Raw genomic sequence first — 26,919 nt, forward strand, 5'->3', positions numbered from 1 at the left:
TGCATCTTATGTTTAGGAGATTTTGGCTCAATTTCTGGCTGAGGAGAAAATGGAATAATGCTTGTTGAAGGTGTTTTTGGGGATTACAAAGTTTGAGCTCTAAGACGACGCTTTCGCCGGCGTTCACGTGCAAAACGATTTCGTCTAGTCTTAGTAGGAAGTTGAGAAGATTGAGGAGGAGGAATGTTCTCATCCTTATCACTTGGGTGTTTAGGTTGTGGTCTCTTAGGCTGAACAATAGGAGAAGAGGAAGGTCTCTTCTCTCCATAAGAGGAAGGAGGAGGAACTGCTCCATATAAGGGAGGAATATTTGGTTTTGGAAGGAGACCAAGTCCATCATGACGAGGAGGGATAGGTCTACTTTTGGGAAGTTTATTAGATATAGGCATAGTCACATCCATAGGAATGGGTGAGGAATCTTCTTGAGGAAAGACATTAGTTTTATCTTTCAAAGGAAGAACTTTCTTCTCAAGAATGATAGGAATGTCAAGTTTGGGTGTTCTAGGTTCACTTAGAGATAGGATCATATCTGTTTTCCACTTTTGATAAGATTTGAAAAGATGATCACTTCGCGGAGGAAGAGATTGGAATTGTTTAGGCCAAAAGTAATCAAGAGGAACGCTAGAAGTTCTTTCAGCTGGTTTAAAGAGACTATGATTGATAGTAACAACTTCACCATTATGGGGAAATTTCAAACACTTGTGAATAGGAGAAGCAATAGCTTTCATGGAAGATAGCCAAGGATAGCCAAGCTTCACACGAAATTGTTCGGAAGATGGAATAATAACAAAGTTCACATCAAGGGATTTGTTACGAACCTCAATAGGTAATGTAATAGAACCAATTGCAGGAGAAGAAAATGCATCAAATAGTTTCACAACCACATCTGTTTTGTCATAGATAACTTGATTCAATTGCAAAGTAAAAAGGAATTCTTCAGTAATGACATTAACCATGCAAGAAGGATCAATAAGCACTCCACAGCAAGGTGTATTTTTGACTTTTACAACTATATATAAAGGACCATCAGGTGCCCTGATAGTTTCACTAGAATCAAAGGTGATGGAATTCTTTAGGGATTTTCTGCTGCTCCACAAAGTTAATCACATTCGGAGTCATAGACACAAGATCATCAGGTGAGACAGAGGAATCAGTAGTATCAATCGCATTAGAGGTATGAGAAGGTAATGGATCAGTGAAAATCTGAAGATTTTGGTTAGGAGGAGCTACAGATGTATTGCCTTTATCATTCACTCCAGAAACAAAGATAGTATTATTATCAATCAAATCTTGAATTTTCCCCTTTAAAGCAAAACATTTTTCAGTATCATGCCCAGGTTGACGATGAAATTGACAAAAAGATTTGTTATCAAAATAAGGTGAAGTAATCTTTGCAGGATCAATTTGCCTTATAGGAGGAAGAGTAAGCACATTTTGTTCCAATAACTTATTCATAATACTATGCAATGATTCATTCAAAGGAGTAAACTTTCTTTCTTTCTTGAAAAACTTAGAAATAGGAGACACACCTGATGCTGCATTCACATTGTTGTTGATGATGTTTTCATTGAATTTAATGGACTCTCTATTCGGTTTAAACTTCCCAAATGGTTGTTGACTACTATCACCCTTATCACTCGGAGTCATAGGATGTGATTGTTCCATTTGACTCACAGTCAGTTGATAATTGTGAAGAGTTGCGCACAACTGTTGGAAAGAAGTAAACTCAGAAAACAGGAGTTTGTCTCGAATATCTTTTTGTAAATTAGAAATAAAGATTCTTTGAATATCATTGTCAGGCACTGGAAAGGAAATTTGAGCATACAAATGCTTATATCTACCAATGAAATCAGTCACTTTTTCTTTAACACCTTGTTTACAATGCATTAAATCAATCAAAGTAACTTTAGGACTTATATTGTTTTGAAATTGTTGAATGAAAGCATTTGCAATTTGTTCGAAAGAAGTAATAGAATAGGAAGGCAACGAGCAATACCATTGTAGGGCTTTGTCTCTTAATGTTCTAGTAAACAATTTTGCAAGCAACCTTTGGTCATAAGCAAAATCAGTACATATTGTTTGAAAGGTCTTAACATGTGTTAGAGGATCACCCTTACCATTATAAAGCTCCAAATGCGGAATTTCAACATGTTTAGGGGGGATAGCTCGAACAATGTCAAGAGAAAGTGGACTTGCAACATCAAATGTGGGCACACTAAACTTAGATTGATTCATAGAGGCAATTTGTTGCTATAAAGAAGAGACAGTTTGTGCAAGATTGTTAATGGTCGCTTCAGTCGAAGAGTTCATATTAGACGTGTTAGATTGTGATGGAGGTGTTACGTTATTGAAAGAAGGTAGAGAGTAAGGTGGTGGGACACTATGATAGTTAGTCATAGGAGATGATTGGACAGGAGGAACACTACAAGGAGGAATGGAAAACGAATTGCCCCCTTGTGTCATGTTCATTTGTGGTGATATAATAGGAACACTCATTGAAGGAATGAATGAAGAAGTTGGATTGAATGAAGGAAGAGGGTTAATTGAAGAAGAGGGATTGCCCCCATGACTGGTGATCATAGGAGGAATGTCTTGTTTTGAAGTAGTCATTATGTTTGATGTAAAAGTAGGTATACTAGCAATAGAAGTCGTCAAAGGAATAGAATGATTGTCTTGAGTAGGAGGTTGTGTATAACCTAAGGTTTCGGCACAACTTTTCATAGGCATCACATTTGAATCCACAATGTGTGCAATACCACGCAAAATATCAATTCCATTCTTATCACTTTGAAGCATACGTTTTAGACCCTCAATTAAAGGAAGAGCTTGACTATCAGGGTATTCTTGAGACATCCATTGTCGAAAATCATCAAATTGGTTATCCAATTTTGAAAGTTGTTCTACAGAAACCTCATGGAGAGCTTCTTCATCATTAAGAGGATTAGAGGAATTACCCATGTCCTCATTAAAAAGACCATTCAAATTAGGTTCCATCTCCTCAGTAATTAAACCTTGGAAGGACTTAATTCTAAGGCTTCATCTAACGGGAATAGTGTAAGTAGGACTTATTGTTGTAAAACTCATGCACTAAAGAGAGAGAAGATTTTGAATTTTAGAGGTAGCAAATTTCAGTAAAACCAGCCAATCTTCTAGATTTAACCTATTAAATACAATCAGGACAATCTCCCGAAATTTCGAAAAAAATGTCTGGGACCGTGGCGCTCGGGGTGCACACGGTCCTCGCAACTTTTTTCGAAATTTGCAGGGATGAAAGTTATGATGATTTTATAGCTAACCTGAAAAAATTGAGTGATTTTACGATCTGTAGATAGGCCAAATTAAAGTTGCAATCTCAAAATTGAACCCTACCAAGATTGTCGAAAAATGCAAAATTTGAATTTTGAAAAAGAGAGGGAAACTGAAATTTTGAATTTTATGATTTTAGAGGGAATACCAAAAGCAATGCAAGTTTTGAAATTTGAAAGTTGACTTAATTTCACGCAAAATTCAATTTTGAAAGCGGAAATCAAAGTTGTTGTAATTAAGCACTTAATTTCAAAAGTCACAAATTTGAATAAATCACTGAAATTTCGAATGAATGCTAACACACTTTTCAGATTTAGGACTGTAAGAAACACAATTTTGACACAAATTTCAATTTCAACAATTTTTGAATGATTAGAAGCCTCAATCCAAGCAATCACTAGACCAACTTTGACTGTAATTTTGAAGGTGTTAAAATTGATAAAATCAGCCAAAATTCTGGATTTTAGCAGGAAAATACAGTAAGATCTCGCTCCCGAAATTTCGGAAAAAATGTCGGGGACGATGGCGCTCGGAGTGCACACGGTCCTCGCAACTTTTTTCCAAATTTTCAGGGATGAAAGATATTGTGATTTTATTGCGGAATCCAAAGTTACAGCTAATTTGGAGATGTTTTGATCAGTGAAATTATCAGTCAAAGGTTGAATCAAGAGGGTTTCAAAAATTAGGGTTTTGACACTTAGCCACTTAATTTTCAAAATCAAAGCACAAATATGAATTGATAATTTGTAATAGAAGGGAAGATCTAAAACAAGCATTAACAATTAAATATTTCACAAGTTTAATTACTTAAAAAGAAAATTTAGGGTTTTTATGCAATTAACCTCTAAAATTTTGCCAAAGATCAAACATGGAAATGTAATCAAGGAATCCAATTTTCAGATCTAACCATGAATAATCAGAAGGATGTTCACGTCGGTTTCACCAAAATGTAAAGCGGAAAAATCGAACCCTAGTCGTTCTCCCCTCCCCAACTCCGAGGAGGGAGAAGGGAGAGTCACTAGGGTTGATGGTTTTCACTTAGGAGGGACTTTACATTCAAAAGAGGGGTTGAAACCCACAAGATCCAATCCCACGCAATGCAAGATTGGATTCTATATGAGTTTCAAGGGTTGTGATAGCAAGGATACCCTCTTTTGTAAAGAATTTAGATGGAAAGATTGAACTAGGAATGCATAGAAAGTGATAAAGATTCGCTTATAAACTGAGATAGGGATATGATAGGAAGCTGCGGACCTGGAATTAGTAGTAAAATGTCGAGACAGCGCTGTCCTGCAAATTTGAGCAAAAGTTGACAGGACGATGGCGCCCGGCGTGCACACGGTCCTCCGAAGAATCCGCAAAACGAAGGGGGATCTGTTCATCTCTGCACAAGGACTCCAGATCTTCAATTTCAGCCACGTACCTGCAACCTACACACAGAAAAGTGAAGACGATTGGGGGGTTAGGGATTAGGGGTTTGCCCTTAGGTCAAACCCCGGTTTTGGAATTAACCAAGAAATGAGAAATGCTGTAAATGTAAATGTCTGTAATGTAAAACAAGTACTAATACCTTGTTGTAAGGATGTTTGTATCCTTATGTGCGAAGGTATAGATGTTGTTGTTTGTTGTATGTTGTATGTTGTAGCATGTGATCTCCTCTTCAATGGTTGAATCCTTGTCTTGAATGCAACACTTAGCCTTGAATGGAGACTTAGAATGATTAATTGTTTGAAGGAATGTTTGAATGCTTGAATGCTTGAATGCTTGAATGTAGTTTCCACGCTTTTTCCATCATGTCGAATGAAAGAGGAAAATGTAGTTTATATACTTGTCAATTAGGGCTGATAGACTGATTTTCCCGACCTTAGGCCGACCAGGAAATGTTAATTTTCCAATTTGCAAACAAAAAGGCCCGAAGTCCCATAGGAGACCGGGCCCAAAATAGGGCCAGGGACCAGGGCGCTGGGCGCTCTGGTCCCACCTCCCGGGACAGCAGGGTGCAAAGGAGGTTCAGGCCAGGGTGCAAGAAAATGCAGTTTTTGGTGTCATGAGCAAGTTTCGGGGTCTCCATTCAGGTTTAGTGTTGCGTCGCCATCGTGAAGACCCAAATGCAGTCGAAATTGCAAGTGTCGCAATTTTAGGACGCTACACTCTTCTAAAAAGAATCACCTTTCTACAAGTATTTTGCCGACTAAATGAGATAGGAAAGATACACTTCAGAGGAAAGAAGAAGAGTTTATTGCTCCCTACCTCAATTAAGTTTGTAGATTTCACTACTATAAATAAGGATGGGATTGACATGATACATTCAATCTTGCAGTCACATAATATTAGGTATGAATGTCCTAGGTATTTGGGTATAGTGTTCATATCCCACATTATGCTTTTGAATGACAGACCTTCAATGGTCCATTTTATAATGTTTGAAGAATATGTAATCAAAATCTGTGCCACTATGGAGGAAGTATATGACAACTAAGAAGATGGACTATTTGGTTGTGAGGGTTGAGAAGATGAGAAGAGCTAATAATCCAAACTCTCATAGATTGTTTGCTGAAGAATGAAAACCATTCACTAGGATTGCAAGATTTCTTGAGAATGCTAATACCTTGATTCCAAAGAATGTGATAAAAAAAAGATAAGCAACCCATTGTTGCTAAGGTAAAAGAAGAGAAAGTTGAAGACCAACCTACCAAGAAATAAAAGGTAATTGTTGTAGAGTAGGATAAAGGGAAATAAATTGAAATTATTGATATTGAGGAAGATGTTCAAATTATAGTTGAGCTTGAGATTCAAGAAGATTTATTATCCCCTATCATTTCTCACCTACCTTGTCCTCTATCTTCATCACCTTCCATATCAATAATGATTTTAAACCTTGCTATGCCTCAAACAAAACCATAACAAAATTTGAAGATAACATAGGACCACACCAAGGACATTAGATCATTGGCCTACAATCAGTTCCTTGATGATGATATTTTCATTGAAACACATGAATTTAGGAATTTTGTCATTTCTTCTAACAAGGATGTGTATCAAAGATTGGTTGCAACAAAAATAAATAAAGCACCACCTTCAAAGTGGGACAAAATTTCAAGAAAAAATCCGGGGTAATATCAACATCAAGATTGACAATATAATACCAAAAGAGGGTAGGAAATTGGTAAAGGGGAGTAAAGTTATTTTGCTCTCACATTGGAATCTTTCTACTCCTTTGGAAATTGAAAACAAGAGAAACAATTATATTCATTAGAGGAGAAAGTAAAGAAAGAATCTACTGAAGAGCCACATGGAATCTTAATTACTTCAACATAAGAACCACATAGAACTCCTCAAATATGTAGAAATTGATATGTAAAATCCTTTTTTAACTCATTTTTTTATATGGTTGTAAAACTAACCATAGATGCTAAGACACAATAAAAGGGAAGAGGTATATGTTACACAACAAAGAGTACCATTTAAAGGATGTCATCACTCTATTTATTTATATTAGCTAGAACCTTTCCTAAAATAATTTCCAATTAACCATCATAATCAAATAGTGTGTTTTGATACACACCTTTTATGTGAGTAGAAAATACCTATGCGCCTTTGGGTATGATAGGGATATCTCTAAGGTGAACCAACTTACTTCCTATAATACATTCGTCGATCTTTTATATTGTGGTAATAATCTATCCATTGAGTATATAGTTTTTCATTTCATTGTAGATTCCTTGTTTGGTTGCAAATTCTTCTACTTGCATCACTATGGCTTCATGTTCCTTGGAAGACCCTAATGATGTAGATTTATCTATTGACTTTTTACATCCATTCTAGTCCATATTAATATCTAATACTTATGAGTTTGGTGTAATAATATATTTAACACTGAGTTGGTAGTGATAGTTGTTTTTATTATCATTTTAAATCTAATAAACTCTAGTTCTTAAAAAAAAAATTATAATGTACTTTCCTTTTATATTGTTATGGCTATGTTTAGTATTCTTTACTGACAATTATGATGGAGTTTAACTTGAACATAAACTATGAGGATTTTGAGGGGGTGGAAACAAGCTTTGCATGGATGAGGTAAGTACTCTTCTTATTTTATTGTTTTTTATTATTGCGATAGTGTTTATGCTTTCGTATGAAATGAATGTAGATGCCTTTATTTAACATCTTATCATCTAACTAACTTCAAGGATAAGTTAAATTTCATTTATAGGCCCATGCATTTATAATTATGTATTTTTTTATATTTATTGTAACCTTAGGACACATATTATCATGTGCCTATAGTGATCTTGAGACCATGGAGGAATTGTAAAATTAATTTGTTTTCCTTATATAGTGAATCCATGTGTTTCTATTAGATTTTAGCTTTTTCCTTGATTACATTTAAGTAACATAGTTAGATCCATATTGTGAAAGAATCGTGTCCAAAGTCAAGTGATTACAATTTGGTTCACCATCAGTGTCGAGTCCAACAAATTTGACTCCATAGGTCTTTTAATTTAGAAGAGTCGGTATCACAAGATTGTAGCAATTATCAAGATAGGAACACGTGATAGCTATATGATTATCTTCCTTGACCATTTTCAAGTTCATATATTTCAAAATATGGACTCAAGCATCTTGTTGATTGGATGGTACCCTTGAAAAATATGCTAGAATAGACCATGGTCATTGGCAGTATGCTCAAAGACATTGGTATGGTAATGAATGAGATGGATGAGTTGATGGAACTAGGGTAAGTATTTATGCAAAGGATTGGATATGAGGGAAAGAAAGATGGACAATATACATTGGATAATAGATGGGATGTTGGAAGACTTGTGCATGATTAAATGGAAATGTTGGAAAGATCAATATTGGCACACACCTTGAAAGGTGGTGGAATGATGGAGGAAAAATAGATTTTGGAGTTTGTGATTTTGATGAGTAAAAGGATGTGGAGTTTGAGATACAAATAGATGAAGGAGGTGATGAGGTGTTTAAGATGGTGGATTTGAGGGAATCCCTTGGAATAGAATGCCAATCTTGTCTTTTCTTTAGTGTACAAGTCTTGTAGTAGCAACTTGGGAATCCAAATGATTCTTGATTTTTCTGAATATGAAGAATTTAATGGAGGTAAGCTATATTTGGGTGATAATTCACATTTAGAGATTGTTGGTCGAGGCAAAGTTAGAATCAGGTTTACTGATGGTATAATATAGAGGATTAATGGTGTGTTGCATATCCCCGGTTTAAAACAAAATCTGTTATTTGCGAGAAAATTGATAGATGTAGGTGTGAAGGTGGTCTTTTCTGAAGCAGGATGTAAGATGATTAAGGGTGCTATGGTAATTGTTAGAGGTGTCAGGTTAGGCACTTTGTATAAGCCAGACACATGCTTTGTTGAGTGTAATAGCACTTCTGCAAAAAGTAAATCCTTGAAAGATTTGAGGGTTTCACCTTTAGCAGATGGAAATGGTTTTTGGGTACCTGAGGGTACTCTTTCTTCTGAAACAAAGTTGCCTGCAGAGACAACTATGTTATGTCACTAGAGGCTTGGCCACATTGGATAAAAGGGTCTAAGGACCTTGAAAAATAATAACCTTGTTGAAGGTTTGAATGATTGTAATCTTGAATTTGAATTCTGTGAGCACTGCATTTATGGAAAACAAAACCACGTTCAATTTTACTCGAGTTCTCATAAAACTTATGGAGTTTTGGATCTTACTCATTCTGATGTGTTTGGTCCTGTAGATGTTCCTTTGATTGGAAAACCACATATTATGTTTCTTTTATTGATGATTTTAATAGGACATGGGTATATTTTCTAAAGAGTAAATCTGAAGTTTTCAGTCGATTTAAAAATTTAAAGCAATGGTTGAGTTATAGATTGGAAAGAAAATTAAAAGTTTGAGGACTGATAATGGTGGTTAATTTTTCTCTAATGATTTTGATAGATTATGTAAAGATTGTGGCATTAATAGAAATAAGACAACTCTGTATTTGATGAATACTAAGAGGGGGGGGGGAGTGAATTAGTATACCGAAAAACACTGCACTTAAATACTTTGCAAGACTGACAGTAAACCAGTAAACCAGTTTAATAGACAAACTAGTTAATACACATGCAAATCAAAATGCAAATAGAGAATTCACCCACAAGAGCAATACAACCATAGCACAAGATATTTGATGTGGAAACCAAAATGGGAAAAACCACGGTGAGATGAAACTCACAAGTCACTATCTGCAGAATAGAACCCAGACCAGTTAAGGTCTTACAATGTTCTTTACTAGAACATATCCTATTAGGAATCTCAATCTCTATTAGGAGATAAGTCTGGTTAAAGACTACCTTGCTAGAGAATTTTAGATTCCCATAGGTGAACCACCTTGTTAGAGGATTTTACAAAGGCTTTTAGGCCTACCCGGTTAAGGGCTAAGAACTTGTCAAAGAGGTGAGTAATCAACAAATATATGATGTATCAAATAGCACAGATTGCTTGGTTAGATCCAGTATAGCTCACTGCTAATGCATTCCAGCATTACTTCAGTCTTCCATAGTTCTCACTCTATTACAACTCACAGACTTGATCTTCTCAGATAAGATCGCTCTCACAATAACTCATCAACCACCTTAAACCCTAGCAATAACAAAATGCTCCAAAAAAAAATATAAAACCCTAGACATAATGTCCTTATATAGGAATCCGATTTCATGTCGGTCCAATAGGATTTCAATACAATTCCCTAGGTTCAATGAACCTGAGCATACTTGGTAACACAACACAAAAAGCATCATTTAAGTGTCAGCACCGTCAAACAATCAGTGTTTGGTAACTCATCACAAAATGCCAGTTGATAACTGAACACAGAATGCTGGTTGGTAACTCATCATAGAGTATTACCGGTTCATAAAAAAAACCGGTTCCCGGTTAGACAAAAATGAAGACTGGTGAAAATGTGTTATGCTTCTTTATTCCTTCATACCGCTTGGGATCCACGAACCGCTTGGGGTCGACATGCCGCTTCAGACTCATAAACACATTCTGCAAAATACCAATAGTCTAAAGACTATAATGCAACATACCAGTTGGAACAAATACCGGTTGAGCTCTAACTCATACATATAAAGGGGGTCTCAATGCAAGTGTGTGTCCATCAATGACAATCACAACATAAACATCAAAAATGCCAACAATCTCCCCCTTTGGCATTGATGGCAACACTTAGGAAAATAAAATTTTGACATCTAAGTACTTTACAACAAAAACATGCCATTAACAAAATTTCTCCCCCTAAGCATATACACTATCCCTTAATCAATTCAATGTATAGCAATTTTGCATACAAAGCATAAACATTAAGATATCATAGCATATAGCATATATCAAAATATATATCAAGAAGTTAACGCCAGATACTTCTCCCTATTCTTCTCCAAAATTTTAAAACACTAGATACTTCTCCCCCTTTGCCAACAATGACAAAGTACCGCTGAATAACCCTGTTTCCATTAAATAATAAAAGTTTATGACAACAATGAATAATACTTGTCAAAAACTGATTTACAGTCCTGCAAAAATTGTTTCATGGATAGAGACCAGGATTCAAGTAGGGAGGTTGCCACTTCCTTCTCTGTTTGCATCTAGGATACCTTTTCCTCCATGGCATCAATTGTGCTCATTTCCTGCGTAACTATCAAGGCATCTAGGTTAAGATAACTCTTCTGAAGAATTTGCAGACGTGGAAGTAAAACTAGTTGTAGCTCCTGCAAATCTTTAGATTGTGTACTAATCTCTTGCTCCATCTTGGCTGACTAGATCTGAAACCGGTGAACGGTTTGCCCATAAGTTGCAAAGGAATCATAAGGGGGCTTAAATGTGCTCAAGTAGGACTGTAAGTCCATTTTAAGCTTTTGCTTCTGAGCTAACACATCATCACAGAATAGATGGGGTTGACAGATTTTTCTTAACAAGTTTCCCTCATCCAAAGCATTCCTTATATCCTTTTAGTCTTTCAAAAGTTCAGACCAGAGCTCCTTCAACTTCTTTACCTGAGCGATGTTAAGAGCCTTTTGATGCTCTTTCCTGACACTTGCCTCAGCTACCTATTCCAGGCTCTGCACCTGATCATCCACTATAGTACATAGTAGTTTAAGCTGTGCTAGTGATGATTCAGTGGTAGGAAGATTGATACCGGGGATCAAACCGGTAAGGGTGTCTACAACTGCTTGAATTATATCTTCCTCCTTTTTCCTCCTAATGATTTCAAGGCACTCTTGACCAACCTTGATTCTTTGCATAAGCTCTGACTCACTTGCAGATTGGAGATCGATAGGACTAGAGATATCAGTCGGTTTGGCTTGACTCCCGGTTGCCTTCGGAGTATCAATCTGTGTGCTCTTCATTGTTTCCGCTGCCTTGTCTGCTTCTTCCTTCTTCTTTTTCTCTGCCTCCTTTCTCTTCTCTTCTTCTTTCTCTTCCTCTTTCTTCTTCTTCTTTTCTTTCTTGTCCTCTTCCTTCTTCTTCTTTTCTTTCTCCTCCTCTTCCTTCTTCTTCTTTTCTTTCTCTTCATCTTCTTTCTTCTTTTCTTTCTCTTCCTCTTCTTCTTTCTTTTTCTTCTCATCTTCTTTCTTCTTTTTCTCTTCCTCTTTTCGTTTCTCCTCTTCCTATTTTCTCTTCTCTTCCTCTTTTCTCTTTCTCTCATCTTCATCCCTCTTCTTTTTCTCTTCCTGTTCCTTAGTCGTTGTCTGTGTGTCCTTGGCTTGCTCACTACCCTATTCAGCTTGTTGCCCCTATTCAGTTTGCTGCCCCTGTTCTGTTCCTTCTGAAGGTATGTCCTGAGTGACATCTTCTATATCCAAGGCATCAACATTGATAGTGTCGACTGGTTCAGCAACCAGATTTCCTTCTTCATCAAAAACTTCATCTGCTTTGGATATGATTGGTTCTGTTTTAGCTTGCTGATTAGCTAGGTGCGCTTTATGCATCTGAACCGCTGTAGTCATATATAGATGAGTGTTTTTTTCCACATCATCTACTTTTCCCTCTAGCAACCAAAGTCTTCTTTTTTTGGTAAAGAAGAATCCTTTATTTTCATTGATGACATTAAATAATTCTGAATTGGATAGGTCAGGAAAGTATTGGGCAAAAACTTTCTCGCTGATTTCCTGTTCCTTTTCTATGGCAATGCGCCATTTATTATCTAAGGACTTATACAAAGAATCTGGTGTCTTAGATCTAATTTCTGAGGGTGACCAATCATTAGCACATAAATATTTAATGACTTCATTTTCAACAGCTTCTCGTTCATCATCATTGAAATCATCAAAACAATCAATCAAATCATTTAGCAATTTTCTCCTAATATTTTTTATAGTTCTTTGACAATGTGTCAAAGGCTTATAAGAGGATATATCTATATTTACCAGTGCAGACGTTGCCGGTTCATTTTTCTTCATCTTCTTTGTCTGTCTGACCTTCTTTGGCTTTTCATCAGACTTAGTCTCTTCAGAGTCTTGTTCATTTGACTTAGTCTTTCTTTTTCTTTCAAAGACTTTTGCCGGTGCCACTTCTGGTTTCTTCTTTGCAGGTTACCGCTTGGTCACTCTTGGAGTTGCAGTAGTAGCCGATGCCGATGTAGCAGGCACTGCCTTTGTTTTCTTTGCTGCCGATTCTTTTCCTTTCTTGGCAGATGGTTCCTCGACCGATGCAATCCTCTCCAAATAGGTTCCGGTCCTCTTGGCCTTAGGATCAAGAGGCGAGGCAATAAGGGTTGAGGCATATACTTCCAGTATATCATTCATTACCTCATAGCCCATTGGCTCCACTTCTTCCATTCTAGGCTCAACAGCCTCCATTAAGCATTTGTCCACCTGGATGGTGAAACAGATGTCATCTTCATATTTCTTAACAATATCACCTGAAATCCTCACCCTTTGACTCATCTTCCTTCTGAACTCATCAAAATGCTTGTTTAGTACATCAGGGTAACCAATTCCGATAGTTTCAATGCTTTCCTTGATCTGTTTGGTTACCAGTTGATCAGGTGACCACTGGACATCTCCTACTCTTGGAAAGTAACCTTGGAAGTAGAAGTACAACCCAACTAGTAGTTGTCCAAACTTGAATTTCAGTGCATTGTCCTGTTTAATTGACTGTAGATTAGACAGGAGTTGCCTCTGCATACTGGTGCATAGGTCAAATGATGCATCCTCTTTGATCATCTGGTAGGCGGCATTTACCGCTGCAGCAGATACAGAATTAATCCTGCTAGCTAAGAATGTTCTGTAGCCTATCACCATGCAGGCGTACTTCACCAGATCATCCTTGATAGGATTAACTATCATACCTCGTGAGTCGCTTGTTGAACCGGTGAGCTTTGCCATTTCCATTTTGCTTATCGTTCTTAGGGCTGGCACTTCCCCTGTGTTGTAGAAACCAGTGACTGCATGAATTGCCTACGGCGTAATATCATGCGTCCTCTCCAGGTACATCTTGTCACCATGGACTCTGCTCAAAATAATTCTGATATGGTCCTCTGTGAAGTCTTCCAGAAAATATATTGCATTATGGAGTTTCTTCTTCTCTAAGATACTAAACTCCAGTTTGATTTTCTTGTCCTTACTGCAAAATAAACCTAACTGGGTGTGAATAGCTAAAGACCCTAGGTCTTCTATTTTGCAGTCAATATAGTTAGAAATTCTTTCTTCCACTATTACTCCAGCCAAAACTTGAGATAAAGCATTATATTTATACTTCCTTAGAATGAAACTTTCTGACTCAATGGATGTGCTAGAACTAGTATGAGATGTGGAAGCCATTGTAGAGTATTTCAAGAACACGAAAAATACCTTTGAAATGCAAATTTAGGGCTTCCTGATTCTGCTTCACACCACACTCCGTCTGTTCCCAAATCACTGCTTTGGGTTCTCCACTTGACCGCTTGCAAACTGAATTTGAATCTCCTACAAGACTTGACACTTCTTGAAATCTTAGCTCAAATCGCCTTTTCTTCGCTCTTCTCTTCGAAAAAATTTTCTTCGCTCAAAAACAGATAGTGAGAAATGATTTGAAATATGCTTTTATACATATCTCTCACCTACCGTCATTAATGCTCCTCTATTAGGGTTAAAACCCTAATTTGGCTTTTTACCATTTTTGGTCTTCTGCCAAGCGACAGGAAACACACACCGGTTAAGGTCTTTTACTGGTGTAACTGGGGGTTCAAAAACATTTCACAGTTTGCTCCCCCTAAGCCTTTTGAGGCTTAGTTTGCCGGTTTCGATGTTTCCACACTAGGTGCAGAAACTGGTTCCTCTTCCAACATTGTTGGTTTCTTCCTTCAGATTTTGTTCATGTCTGCTTGAACTATTTCAATTCCTTCCTAAGTGATCGATATATCATCAGATATACTCTTTCTGCTTCTGCAGAATCTTGCAATGTGACCCAGTTTGTTGCAATGATAACAGACCAATCCAAGTGCTCTCCAGGGTCCATTGTTCATGTTTCCATTCTTCCTTCTGCATGTAGCAACAGTGTGATCATGACCATGACAAATCCAACAGTTTGCTCTCCATCTAGTTGTCGCTTGATGGCCACCACTTCTTGGCTGATGATTGAAGACATTAAACCGGTTGTGGTTCTGGTTCACAAAAGGTTCTGGACCAACTCCTTGGGTCCTTTGAGGCTATCTTCTAGTGTTATTCATCACAGACTTGCATTCAAATGCTCTATGCCCAAACTTGTTGCATGCATAACAATGACCATTGAACTTATTGGATATAGGTACATTGTTAATAAAGTAAGGAAAATTATTGCAGGCTTTTCTCCTACATACATTGGCAGTGTGTCCTTCTTTAAGACAGTTAAAGCAAATAGGTTTGAATTTTTGCTTACCTTTTCCTTTGAGAGCCGGTTGTTTCTTTGATTCTTCAACATTTGTTCTTGAGGATTCTCCTTCCTCATGTCCAGAGAAACCAAGTCCATTGGTATTCTTTACTGGTCTAGCCGATTCAAGCTTTTTCTCTAGCTTGACAGTACTTTTGCTGAACTTAGCAAGTATTTCCTTTGACTCAGAGAGTTCTTTGGAAATAGCAGTATTTGTCTCCATTAGGCTTGCATTTTCAGAGATGGCTATGTTCAATTCATCTTGTACTCCTTCTTTTTCTAGTCTATTCTCATGAAGTTGAGTGGTTAGGGCACTGATTTCTTGTTTCAATTTGAAGTTCTCATTATCCCTATCTCTTATCAGATCCTCACTTTTTCTCATATTCTCGAGCTCTTGACACATTCTGATGGTTAGTCCTTCCAACTCTTTTCTTAGATTGCTATTGGACTCATTTAGCTTTTCCACTTCTTGGATTAGGGCTTCTATATCCACTTCATCAGAAGAACTATTTTCAGATAGCTACATCAATTTCTCAGCATGTTCTCTCCTTTTTGCCCGAGAGACCTTATATTTTGCCATAAGCTCATCATAGGCTTGCTCAGACTGAGTGAGCCGATGATTAAGTTCCCTCAACGAGTATTCCCCCATATCTCTTTCCAAGTGGTTAAACTTATAGAAAGATAGGCTTTGATACCAATTGATGAATACTAAGAGGGGGGGTGAATTAGTATACCGAAAAACACTGCACTTAAATACTTTGTAAGACTGATAGTAAACCGGTAAAATAGTTTAATAGACAACCTGGTTAATACACATGCAAACCAAAATGCAAATAGAGAATTCACCCACAAGAGCAATACAACCATAACACAAGATATTTGATGTGGAAACCCAAATGGGAAAAACCATGGTGAGATGAAACTCACAAGTCACTATCTGCAGAATAGAACCCAGACCGGTTAAGGTCTTACAATGTTCTTTACTAGAATAGATCCTATTAGGAATCTCAATCTTTGTTAGGAGATAAGTTTGGTTAAAGACTACCTTGCTAGAGGATTTTAGATTCACAGAGTTGAACCACCTTGTTAGAGGATTTTACAAAGGCTTTTAGGCCTACCTGGTTAAGGGCTAAGAACTTGTCAAAGAGGTGAGTAATCAACAAGTATATGATCTATCAGATAGCACATATTGCTTGGTTAGATCCAGTATAGCTCACTGCTAGTGCATTCTAGCATTACTTCAGTCTTCCATAGTTCTCACTCTATTACAACTCACAAAATTGATCTTCTCAGATAAGATCACTCTCACAATAACTCATCAACTACCTTAAATCTAGCAATAACAAAATGCTCCAAAAAAATTATAAAACCCTAGACATGATGTCCTTATATAAGAATCTGATTTCATGTCGGTCCAATAGGATTTCAATACAATTCCCTAGGTTCAATGAACCTGAGCATACTTGGTAACACAACACAAAAATCACCGTTTAAGTGTCGACACCGTCAAACAATCAGTGGATGGTAACTCATCACAAAATGTCGGTTGATAACTCAACACAGAATGTCGGTTGGTAACTCATCATAGAGTATTACCGGTTCATACAAAATACCAGTTGCCGGTTAGACAAAAATGAAGATTGGTGAAAATGTGTTATGCTACTTTATTCCTTCGTACCGCTTGGGATCCATGAACCGCTTGGGGTCGACATGCCTCTTCAGACTTGTAAACACATTCGGCAAAATACCAATAGTCTAAAGACTATAATGCAACATACCGATTGGAACAAATACCGGTTGAGCTCTAACTCATACATATAAAGGGGGTCTCAATGCAAGTGTGTGTCCATCAATGACAATCAAAACATAAACATAAAAAATGCCAACAATATTCTCCACAGCAAAATAGAGTTATAGAAAGGATGAACAGGAAACTGATGGAGAAGGTTAGGAGTATGCTGAGTGGTGCTGGTCTAGAACAAAAGTTCTAGGCTAAAGCTATTGCCATGGCTTGCTACTTGATTAATAGGTCTCCTACATCAGCTCTTGTTGATAAAATGCCTATGCAAGCATCGTCGGGTCAAAAGCCTTCCATGAGATATCTAAGATTTTTTGGTTGCGAGGCATATGCACATGTGCCAAAGGAGAAGCAAAAAAAGTTGGAGAACAAGGCTGTGAAATGTATCTTCATCGGTTACAGTTATGGTCGAAAGCTTTGGGACCCTATTGCACAAAAGGTAATCCATAGTAGAAGTGTTATTTTTAGAGAAATTAAGTCTCCTTCTGTTACATTGTATCCAAAATAGACTAAAAAGGAAGATGTGATTCAATTCCGTTCTACATGTGAAGAGTTGAATCTAGAGCCCTAGATAGGCAAGAAGTTGAGAAGAGCTCGTGTAGCTTTGAATCGTCAGAAGAGGAGGAAGAACCTCCAACTCAACTTGTTCGAAGGTCTACAAGACATAGACAACCACCTGAAAGGTATTCACCTGATGATTGGAAATGTATTTTTTCTTTGAATACTAATGTGGATGAACTGAAATTTTTAGAAGAGGCATTAGGTATGAATGATGCAGAATCCTGGAAGATTTCTATGGAAGAAGAAATAACATCTTTGAAATAGAATGATACATGGGATCTTGTACCATTGCTTGAAGGATGAAATCAACTTGGTTGCAAATGGGTGTTCAAGAAAAAGATTGGTTCAGATGGAAGCATTGAGAAGTATAAAGCAAGGTTGGTTGCAAAAGGCTACTCTCAGGTTGAGGGTGTTGATTATAGTGAGATTTTTTCCCCTATTGCCCAAATGACATCCATTAGATTTTTGCTTTCTATTGTTGTTTCTTATGATTTAGAGGTTGAGAAAATGAATGTGAAGACTACTTTCCTTCATGGTGATTTGGAGGAGGATATTTATATGACATAGCCGGAGCACTATGTGGTGAAAGGTCAAACTATTTTGGTCTGTAAATTAAAGAAATCATTGTATGGCCTCAAACAGAGTCCTAGGATGTGGTACCAAAAATTTGATACATATGTGTTGATTTTGGGATTTGAGCATTCTAAATCAGATCACTATGTTTATTATAAATCTGATGGTGATCATTTCCTTTATATTGCATTGTATGTTGATGATATGTTATTCATTGGTAAAGGGAAAGGTATGATTTTGGAACTAAAGTCTTAGCTCATTGATAAATTTGAAATGAAAGATCTTGGTGCAGTAAAAAATATTCTTGGGATGGATATTAGTAAACTTATGTGAATTCAATGTTATAGAGGTTCAACATGCAAGATTTAGAAGATTGTGTGTTCCTTTTACAGTTAGAATGAAATTATCTATTGCAGATTGTCTTGCATCCCCATCAGAGATGAAAGACATGAGCAAAGTGCCTTATCAAACTGTAGTTGGAAGTTTGATGTATGATCTGACATTGCCCAAGTAGTAGGAGTTCTATCCAGATATATGTCTAATCCTGGTAGAGTTCATTGGGATGCAGTCAAAAGAGTCTTTAGATATTTGAAAAGTACCTCAGAGTATTCTTTGTGTTATCATGGTAATTCAGTTGGAGACGCGATTTCCCTTGATATTCATGGTTATGTGGATTCAGACTGGGCAGGTGATATTGATAGCAAAAGATCCACCAATGCTTGGTGGTGCAATTAGCTGGATGAGTAAGCAACAAGTTGTGGTTGCTTTGTCCACTACTAAAAGGGAGTATATGGTAGCTACTCATGCTTGTAAAGAATTCATTTAGCTTAAGAGACTATGTTAAGACATTAGAATAAAACAAGGAGTTGTGACAGTTTATTGTGACATTCTGAGTGCAATCTGCCTAGCTAAGAACTCGATATTTCATACCCAGACCAAGCACATTAATGTTCAGTATCATTTTGTTAGAGATATGGTAAAAGATGGCAGGGTGAAGCTGGTTAAGGTAGAAACTTTGATGAATGTTGCAGATTCTTTAACTAAGGATGTGAGCACATACAAGTTTAGATGGTGTCTCAACCTTGCATTTACATAAGGTTACTATTTATAGTAATTTTTTATTTGAACATAAAATGGTGTGAAATTCTCCCCAAAGCTTCTAGTTGGCTAGATGGGTATTCCGGTAAAGTTACATCGCGAGATCACAACTAGTTTTGAAGATATTAAATTTTTCATTTTGGAGGGGTCCAATGAAAGGTTTAAATTTGATTTTGAGGAATTTAGAGGCCCCAAAAAGCCCTAAAAAGTGGGCATAAATGGCGTAGAGATTAATGAGGTAATAGGCACTTCATGAGTTTTCCAACGCTTCAAACGGTTTGTCAATCAGACGCATGGTTCTCAAGTTATGGCCTCTGGAAGTTTGTACTCCTAAAATAGGAAATTTAAAATACATCGAACACATAAATGAGCTTGTAAAAAGGGAGTGACATGTCATAGGGAATCTAGAGGGGAGATATGTTCGGCTACACCTTTATTGGGTGGTTTTAGCCCATGGTTTTGTAATACCGTTTGATGGTTTCTTGTATTGTATCTCCTATATATGAGGTGCGTGAGATAGAGGTTGTGTGTAAGAGTCTTATGGCTATCGAGTTACCTTTGAATCTCTGATTAGTGGTACTCCTGTGAAGAGCTTGCCCTGCAAGTATATTGTAATCTAGTTTGATTGCTGAATAATATATTGGGTGGCTTTTGGAGTGTGGGGTTTTTCTCCTGAAAGGGTTTTCCCCACGTAAGTCACTGTGTTATGGTTTGAATGTTATTATATCTATTTTTATTTTCTGTAACTGTTCTAAAGACCTGTAAAAGTTTTTGCATTACCCTCCTCTCAAGGTTAGTGTAGGAAGTTGTTCCGCTACTTAACTTCCTTACAGATATTACACCTTCTACAATTTGTCTTTAACCTAACTATGCATAAGCATTCACAATTTGGTGTTATGTTCATCTATAAAAACCAAAAATTTGGATTCATGTCTATGAAGGTCAAATAGACAATCACTTGAATAAGTATCTATTATTGTACAATAAAATAAGTATTGTTGCCTTATTTTGAAATCAACCAAATAATATACCATTTGATCAAATAGTTAGTCTAGTGCATGTGAAACACCTACCAAACATTGTAGCATACATTTGCATGTTTGAAGCATGCTTCTTGTCAAGGTATTTATGATCAGTACTAACTTGATGGTCTAAAGTGCTATGTAGTAGAGTGTGCGAAAGGATATATACAGTCCAATCATTAAGGTTTCAAAAACTATTCAGAATAGGAATTAAACATTTGTAGAGGTCAAGTCTATTGAGATAGTGTGAGCTTTCCATTGCAAATAGAATCCAAAGTGACAAAATATCTTTGATATAAGGTAATAAAGAATATCTTGATCATTATCCTTTCACAAAATCATCTAGAGCATTTCTAAATAGTAAGATGCACAAATTTTATTATCTTTTTGAATTAACATGCATTCTCTTAAGCAAATCAATCTCTCTTCATCTATAACTACTCATATTGCCATCATATTTATTTAATTTGATCCATTCTAGTCTAACAACTCTTTTAATTACATTGAAAAGTGGTCTATAATGACATCAATCGATTTTGTGACTATGTTAAAATATTATTTAATTTTAATTAATCTAAAATAAGTCTAAAGCACAATAAATAATTGTAAAATAGATAAAATCAAAATAGTTGTTAAATAATTATAAAATAAAATAAAATAACTTTTTAGTAAATAAAAACAATTAAATTCATAAAGTAAACAATCTAAATAAAATAAAATAATTTTTAACAAATTTAAAATGAATAAAATAATTTTCAAGTGAATAAAATTTCACGACATTCACAATTTAAAAAAAAATTAAAATCATAAAATATCTATTAAATAAATAGAATTAACTTTTCAAATAAAAATAAACTAAAATAGAACATGTTTAAAATAATTCTTAAATAAGTAGAATAAAACAATTATTATATAAATAAAATAGACTAATTTTTTAAATAATTTTAAAATAAAATGAAATCTTTTGAATAAATAAAATAATTTCAAATTTGATATTTGCTTAAAAAAAGTTAAACAATTTATTTATTTATATTTATGTAATTAATTTTAAAAATTATTTTTTCTTCCCAAAATATAATTATGTTTGATATATTTAATATTTTTTATTAAAAATAATAAAAATAAAATCTCTCGAAAACATACAATGGAATAACATTTCTCAAAGCAAATGTTAAAACTAATAATGCTTATAAAAATGTCAAAAAATTATATACCCACAATAGTTATATGAGGATTGATGGCTTTGATTCTTTTCCAATATATCCCGCCTTCCTTCAATGTCTCCCTTAATTCATCTATCCCACTTCTCCTTAAATTGATCTCCTTGAGTCTTTTTAACCGCTCCAATCCATCTCCCACTTTGTTCAACTTCTTACAATCATATATCCCCAACTTCTCAAGCCATGCCATCCCTCCATCCTCCATTTCTGGAAACTCCTCTAATTCATCGAAATAATATATTCCAAGGAAGCGGAGGTGTGGAAACCCTCCCGACTTTCCAAACGCCTTTGGCAATTCTCTGCACCTCTTGTTCACCCACAACGTCAAACTCACTAGATTGGGCAATGCTTGTAATTCCGGGTAATTACTGCAATCACAATAAAATAAATAGAGATATGTGAGATTTGCCAAACAGCATATCCAACTCGGCACTGCAAAACTATATAGTGAGAGATGTTCCAGATCTCTCATTGCACTCATTCTCTCCGGAAATTGCGGAAGATCCGATTCTGATTCACCTTGCATTCCATCGATTGCATTCTTGACTTTCAGCCGACGCAGCTTCTCCAAGGGTGCAAGCATCCCTTCTTCCATCCTCTTCAACTGCGCTTCATCAGAAACTAAAAATTCTATTTCCTCAATCTCACTCATCTTCCCAGCATCCTCTATCCTTAACATACCCTCTTCTTCTTCCACGGACAGGGACAACCAATAACCCCCAGATATTCGCAGTGTTCGCAAAGACTCCAGCTTTGATATTTCCTTTGGCATTCGCTCAAACCGCCCTTCCAAATGCTGAAGACACCTAAGTTCACTTATCCATTTCGGTATCTGAATAGGCGCTCCGGTAGAGACATTAAGATAAGAAAGACTCTTGAGATGTCTCACACACTCTGGCAACATCTCAATCTTTGTCCGACTCAAATTCAACACTCTAAGAAGTTTCATCTTTCCAACGCAAGCAGGCAATGCGGAGATGTTTGTGTTGCTCAAATCGAGAACGCGCAGAACTCTCATACCGCTGAAAAACATTGCCGGAATGTTTCCTCCAATTTTGGTATTGCGGGAGAGCGACAGTGTGCGGACAAGTGTGGGAGAAACAAGACACCTCTCTGAAATGGCACGCTCATCAATATCTTTCTTCGCCAAAAATAAGCGACACCAGCGACCACCACCTGTATTATTCACAGAGCGCAATTCGGAGAAGGCATCCTCAACACCGAATGCACATTTATTTTCTCTGGATATGAATATGGCCAAATCGAGCAATAAATCATGAATTTTACAATATTTTGTTAACCATTCATCTTCCCATACTTCAACCAGACAGAGATTAGCAAGCTGATCTAAACAATCCCACGGATTCTCTCCTGCTAGAATTAACCCTTCTCCCATCCACAGATAAATGAGATACTCGCACTCTATTTGCTCATCCTCAGGAAAGAAAGCAAGATAAGCAAAACAAGCCTTGAGATGCGCAGGCAGGGAGTCGTAACTCAACCTGAGAATACCCATGACAGGGTCGTTAGGATTGCTTACCTTTTTCAGCTTATCAAACTTGGACTGCCATTCCCTTGGCCGTGTAGTGTTTGCCAGAGATGCTGCTGTGGTCTTGATGGCAAGTGGCAAATTCCCACATTCCTTCACGATGTTCACAGCTACCTCCTTCAGGTACTCTGGAGCTATATTTCCCTCAGACCCAGGAAATACATAGAGCTATATTTCCCTCAGACCCAGGAAATGCATAAGCACAAAACAGCTTCCAGCTCTCTTCATCTGTCAAGCTTTCCATCTCATTAATCTTAGCATTAAGATTTACGCAGACCTCTCTGCTTCTTGTGCTAACCAAAATCTTGCATTGACTGTTGGCTCCAGTTGGGATACCAAGTCTAGTTAGAAAATCTCCTTCTCTACTAGCTCTCCACACATCATCTAAAACAATAAGACAACTTTTGCCTAGGATAAAGCCATATATCGACTCTGCTGCTACCACTTCACTTATTCCACTCATATTAATGCTCTTGCATAAGTCCTCATCTAATTGAAAAGCTATATCACGCTGCAACTTGGAGAGAGAATAAAACTGAGAAACTGAAAGCCATACAGATTTCTCATACCTTCCCTTTTGGGCATCGTAGACATGCTGAAGAAGATAGGTCTTGCCCATCCCCCCCATTCAACCACTGCAATGATTTGAAATTGGGGGTTTTCTATCAAATTCACCATGCTATCAATCTTGTACTGAATCCCCACTGGTTTGGAATCGCTGGGCAGGAGACTTAGTCTCTTAAGCTGTCGTCGCTGGGATGATTCTGCTTCTTCTCTGTGAGAGACCGCAGTATGAGGTGCAGTAATCAATTGGATATCTGCAGTAACGGAGCTGAACCGGGCTTTGACCTTTCGAATTCTTCTGCCCATTTGATAGCGAGTAATCAATTGATTACAGCTCAAACTACAAAACTGAGGAATAGTAGCATACATAGAATCTACAGCACATATTTTAAGTATGTCCTCTGCCTCCCAGGCAATGTCTCGGACACTCTGAAGCCATTCTTTCACAGAGTCCTTTTGTGTACTGCTCATTTCACCAGCTTCATTTAGAAAATAATTTATTTGCCTTATTTTGCTCATCAACCACTCAAAGTCTTGAGTGAAGTTCCAGACTATGCTTACCTCATTAGCCACTTGTTGAACGGCCATCTCACAAACTTTTTTAACAAGAGCCTCTGCAAGTATGGACTCCATCTTCAAGGTTTTTTTTATTTTTTATTTTTTATTTTGAGATTAAGGAAACAGATTAGCAGAATGCAGATAAGACAGAGAGGAAACAGAATAGGTGGAATGCAAAATCAAACTTGAAAAGATTGGCTGCAGAGTGTGAGGAATAATGGTTACAAGAATATGATATATATAACATCAATTTCATAGCCTAGAAGGCATCTTCCTCTTCTCTACTTGCAAATCCAGAAAACTTTGGATTCCTTTTCCATGTTCGGATCCTATAGATAAATAATATCACAATTTTTTAATTTACGGAAGGTGTTGAAAATAAATTTTAGATTATTTCTTTGACGAGCTCAAACAAGAGAAGAGCTGTAATGAAAATCCATTTACTCAATTAATAAGTTTAGATAGGGAAGTCGGCAGGTAGCTTGAGAATATGTGTAATGATATTTCATTTAATAAGCTTAGATGAAGAAGTGGGCAGGTAATGTGCGATAATTTGATTTGATTTAATTTAATTGTTAGACAATTGGGAATCAGCATCTAGGGAAGAAGACACAAAGGCATTTTATTATTTTATTTATATTTTATTTGTAAGAAAGAAAATCTATTGTTGTCTCTTTTTCATAAAAGATATTTAAAATAAAAATATATATTATAATTTGTCACTACAATAAAAATTAATAAGTTAAAGCACTCAAAAACAAATATTATAATTTGTCACTACAATAAAAATTAATAAGTTAAAGCACTCAAAAACAAATCATATAATAAATATGCTATTTAAGTCACATTTATTTATTTTATTTAAAACCATTTCACCTAATTTGATTATTTTATTTGTAATAATATATGTTTAAGAATTAATTTTTTACTGTATAATTTTAAATTATTTAAAATAGTTTAATTTGACAAAAAAATAAAGGTTTTATATCTTGTAACTTACTATTTAGTGTCGAGTTATTATGCAAGGAGAAAAGACTTGAATATAAACTTGATTTAATGTATGGTGTCACTTCATTATGTTCATTGGTCAATTGAATTGGTGGTGGTCTTAAATTAGAATATTTTAGAAAAATATATCTTCTTCAAATTAGAGAGTTAGTTCGCATACATGTAATGAAACAAAGCTATGTAGTTAATGAAATACATGCATATAAAAAGATGTCTAATAAATATATATTATAATAGTACATATATACAATTTTGGAACAAAAACTAGAATAATGAAAAATAGAGACAAAATTAAGTATTTTCACCTAAGAAAACTCCTTAAAATAAAAAAATCCAACACAACAAAATCATTCATTATTGCAAAACTCAATTGATTTGCAATACAATAATGAAAATCTTTTACTTCTCCCTTAAGAATTTTAAAATCTAAATAGAAACATTTAAATCAATTTTACCCAAAATATCAAATCATGTAGAAATATAAATTTAAATATTTTAAAACAAAACAAAGAAAAGTTCTATTCAAGTACCTTGTGATGTTCTAATTATTTTTACTATTAAAAATTATTATTTAATATTTTAATTTCCTTGATAATAATCCTTATATGCTTTCCATGTTTTTAAGTTCCACTAAAATGTAACAAAATTATATATTAATTCTCTAATTTAGAGGAAGAATCATTTTCATAATCAATTATATTTTGTTGTTGTTTTTTAATTCCTTTTTTTCCGACTATAACTTGAAAAAGAAAGATATTGTGAGATGTTGTGGCATTTGTAAGGGGTGGATACCCATAAAAGTTTTTATACTAGCGCTTGCACCTAAATGAGGTGTAATGGATAAGTCCGATAGTAATTTATATAATTATAAATCTAAAAGATATCTAACAATTATTTATTTGTAATTAGCACACACAATGAAATTGACATTTTACATATTTTGTCACTCATTTGTACTAATTTTAGAACACTAATATTTGTAGTTGACATTAGTAGTGGTTACAACCCTAGAGTTTTGGCCCATGGTACGACCCTGTACAGATTGGGATCCATTCCCAATGATGTGAATTGATTTGAAAGGAGAGTTGAATCTATTTTGGTTTTTATTTGGAGACTTGATTGTGTGTGTTGCTCCTGATATTCAAGTTTTGTTGTAGGTACCCAGAAAACCAGGGTTTACCTTGGGTTTTATCTCATTCATGGCCATATCTTGCACTTTACCAATCCAAGGCTCATGGGATTTGGTGAAAGGAAAGTATGGTCAATTTATTTTAAAGTTCCAAGAGTGTTTTTTAGGAGAGAAGTGTTTGAAGAAACCCTAGGTAGACATCTCTATGTGGCTACCTAGACCTTGAACAAACAAAATCACCTTGTGTGCAAATGGCAATGCTTCCAGGCGTGTAACCCTGGAATCCCTGTTGATTTATGGTTCCCAACATGCCCATGGTATTTTAACCCACCGGTTCACTCATCTGAGTATAGTTGCTTCACAAAAGTGACCTAATTAGCCCTTCTAGGACAGTCAAATTCCTACCGGCAAAGACCTTTATTTTCTAGACCTTGACCCTTCCTTTTGGGGACTTGTATAACTTCCAAAAGGGTATTTGAATCCATAATGTTTTTACAAAGGTGTTTGGGAAAATCTGAGCTTAAGGTCCCTTTACCCACTAAATAGGGCTACAAGCAACTAGGCCTAATTGAGTGAGTTTATTAAGGAATGAGTATGTACTCTTGCCACCAGTGCTTTGTTTGAACTTGGGGAGTTTTTTATGACCCAAAAATAGTGTAG

General features: G+C 35.9%; 1 protein-coding gene across 1 annotated transcript in view; it reads right to left on the reverse strand.

Annotated features, from left to right (window-relative positions):
• LOC131859831 (putative disease resistance protein At1g59780) overlaps nucleotides 1-24,197 on the reverse strand; it is a 58,820-nt gene extending 34,623 nt beyond the window's left edge. The window contains exons 1-3 of the mRNA XM_059213988.1: nucleotides 23,676-24,197; nucleotides 23,278-23,511; nucleotides 21,450-23,168 (exon numbers count right to left, since the gene is read on the reverse strand). Coding sequence (XP_059069971.1) covers nucleotides 21,450-23,168; nucleotides 23,278-23,511; nucleotides 23,676-24,197 — 2,475 coding nt within the window. The remainder of the gene's footprint in view (nucleotides 1-21,449; nucleotides 23,169-23,277; nucleotides 23,512-23,675) is intronic.
• Nucleotides 24,198-26,919: the final 2,722 nt, after the last annotated feature.

Source organism: Cryptomeria japonica, chromosome 11, assembly GCF_030272615.1.
Source record: "Cryptomeria japonica chromosome 11, Sugi_1.0, whole genome shotgun sequence".
Classification (NCBI taxonomy): Eukaryota; Viridiplantae; Streptophyta; class Pinopsida; order Cupressales; family Cupressaceae; genus Cryptomeria; species Cryptomeria japonica.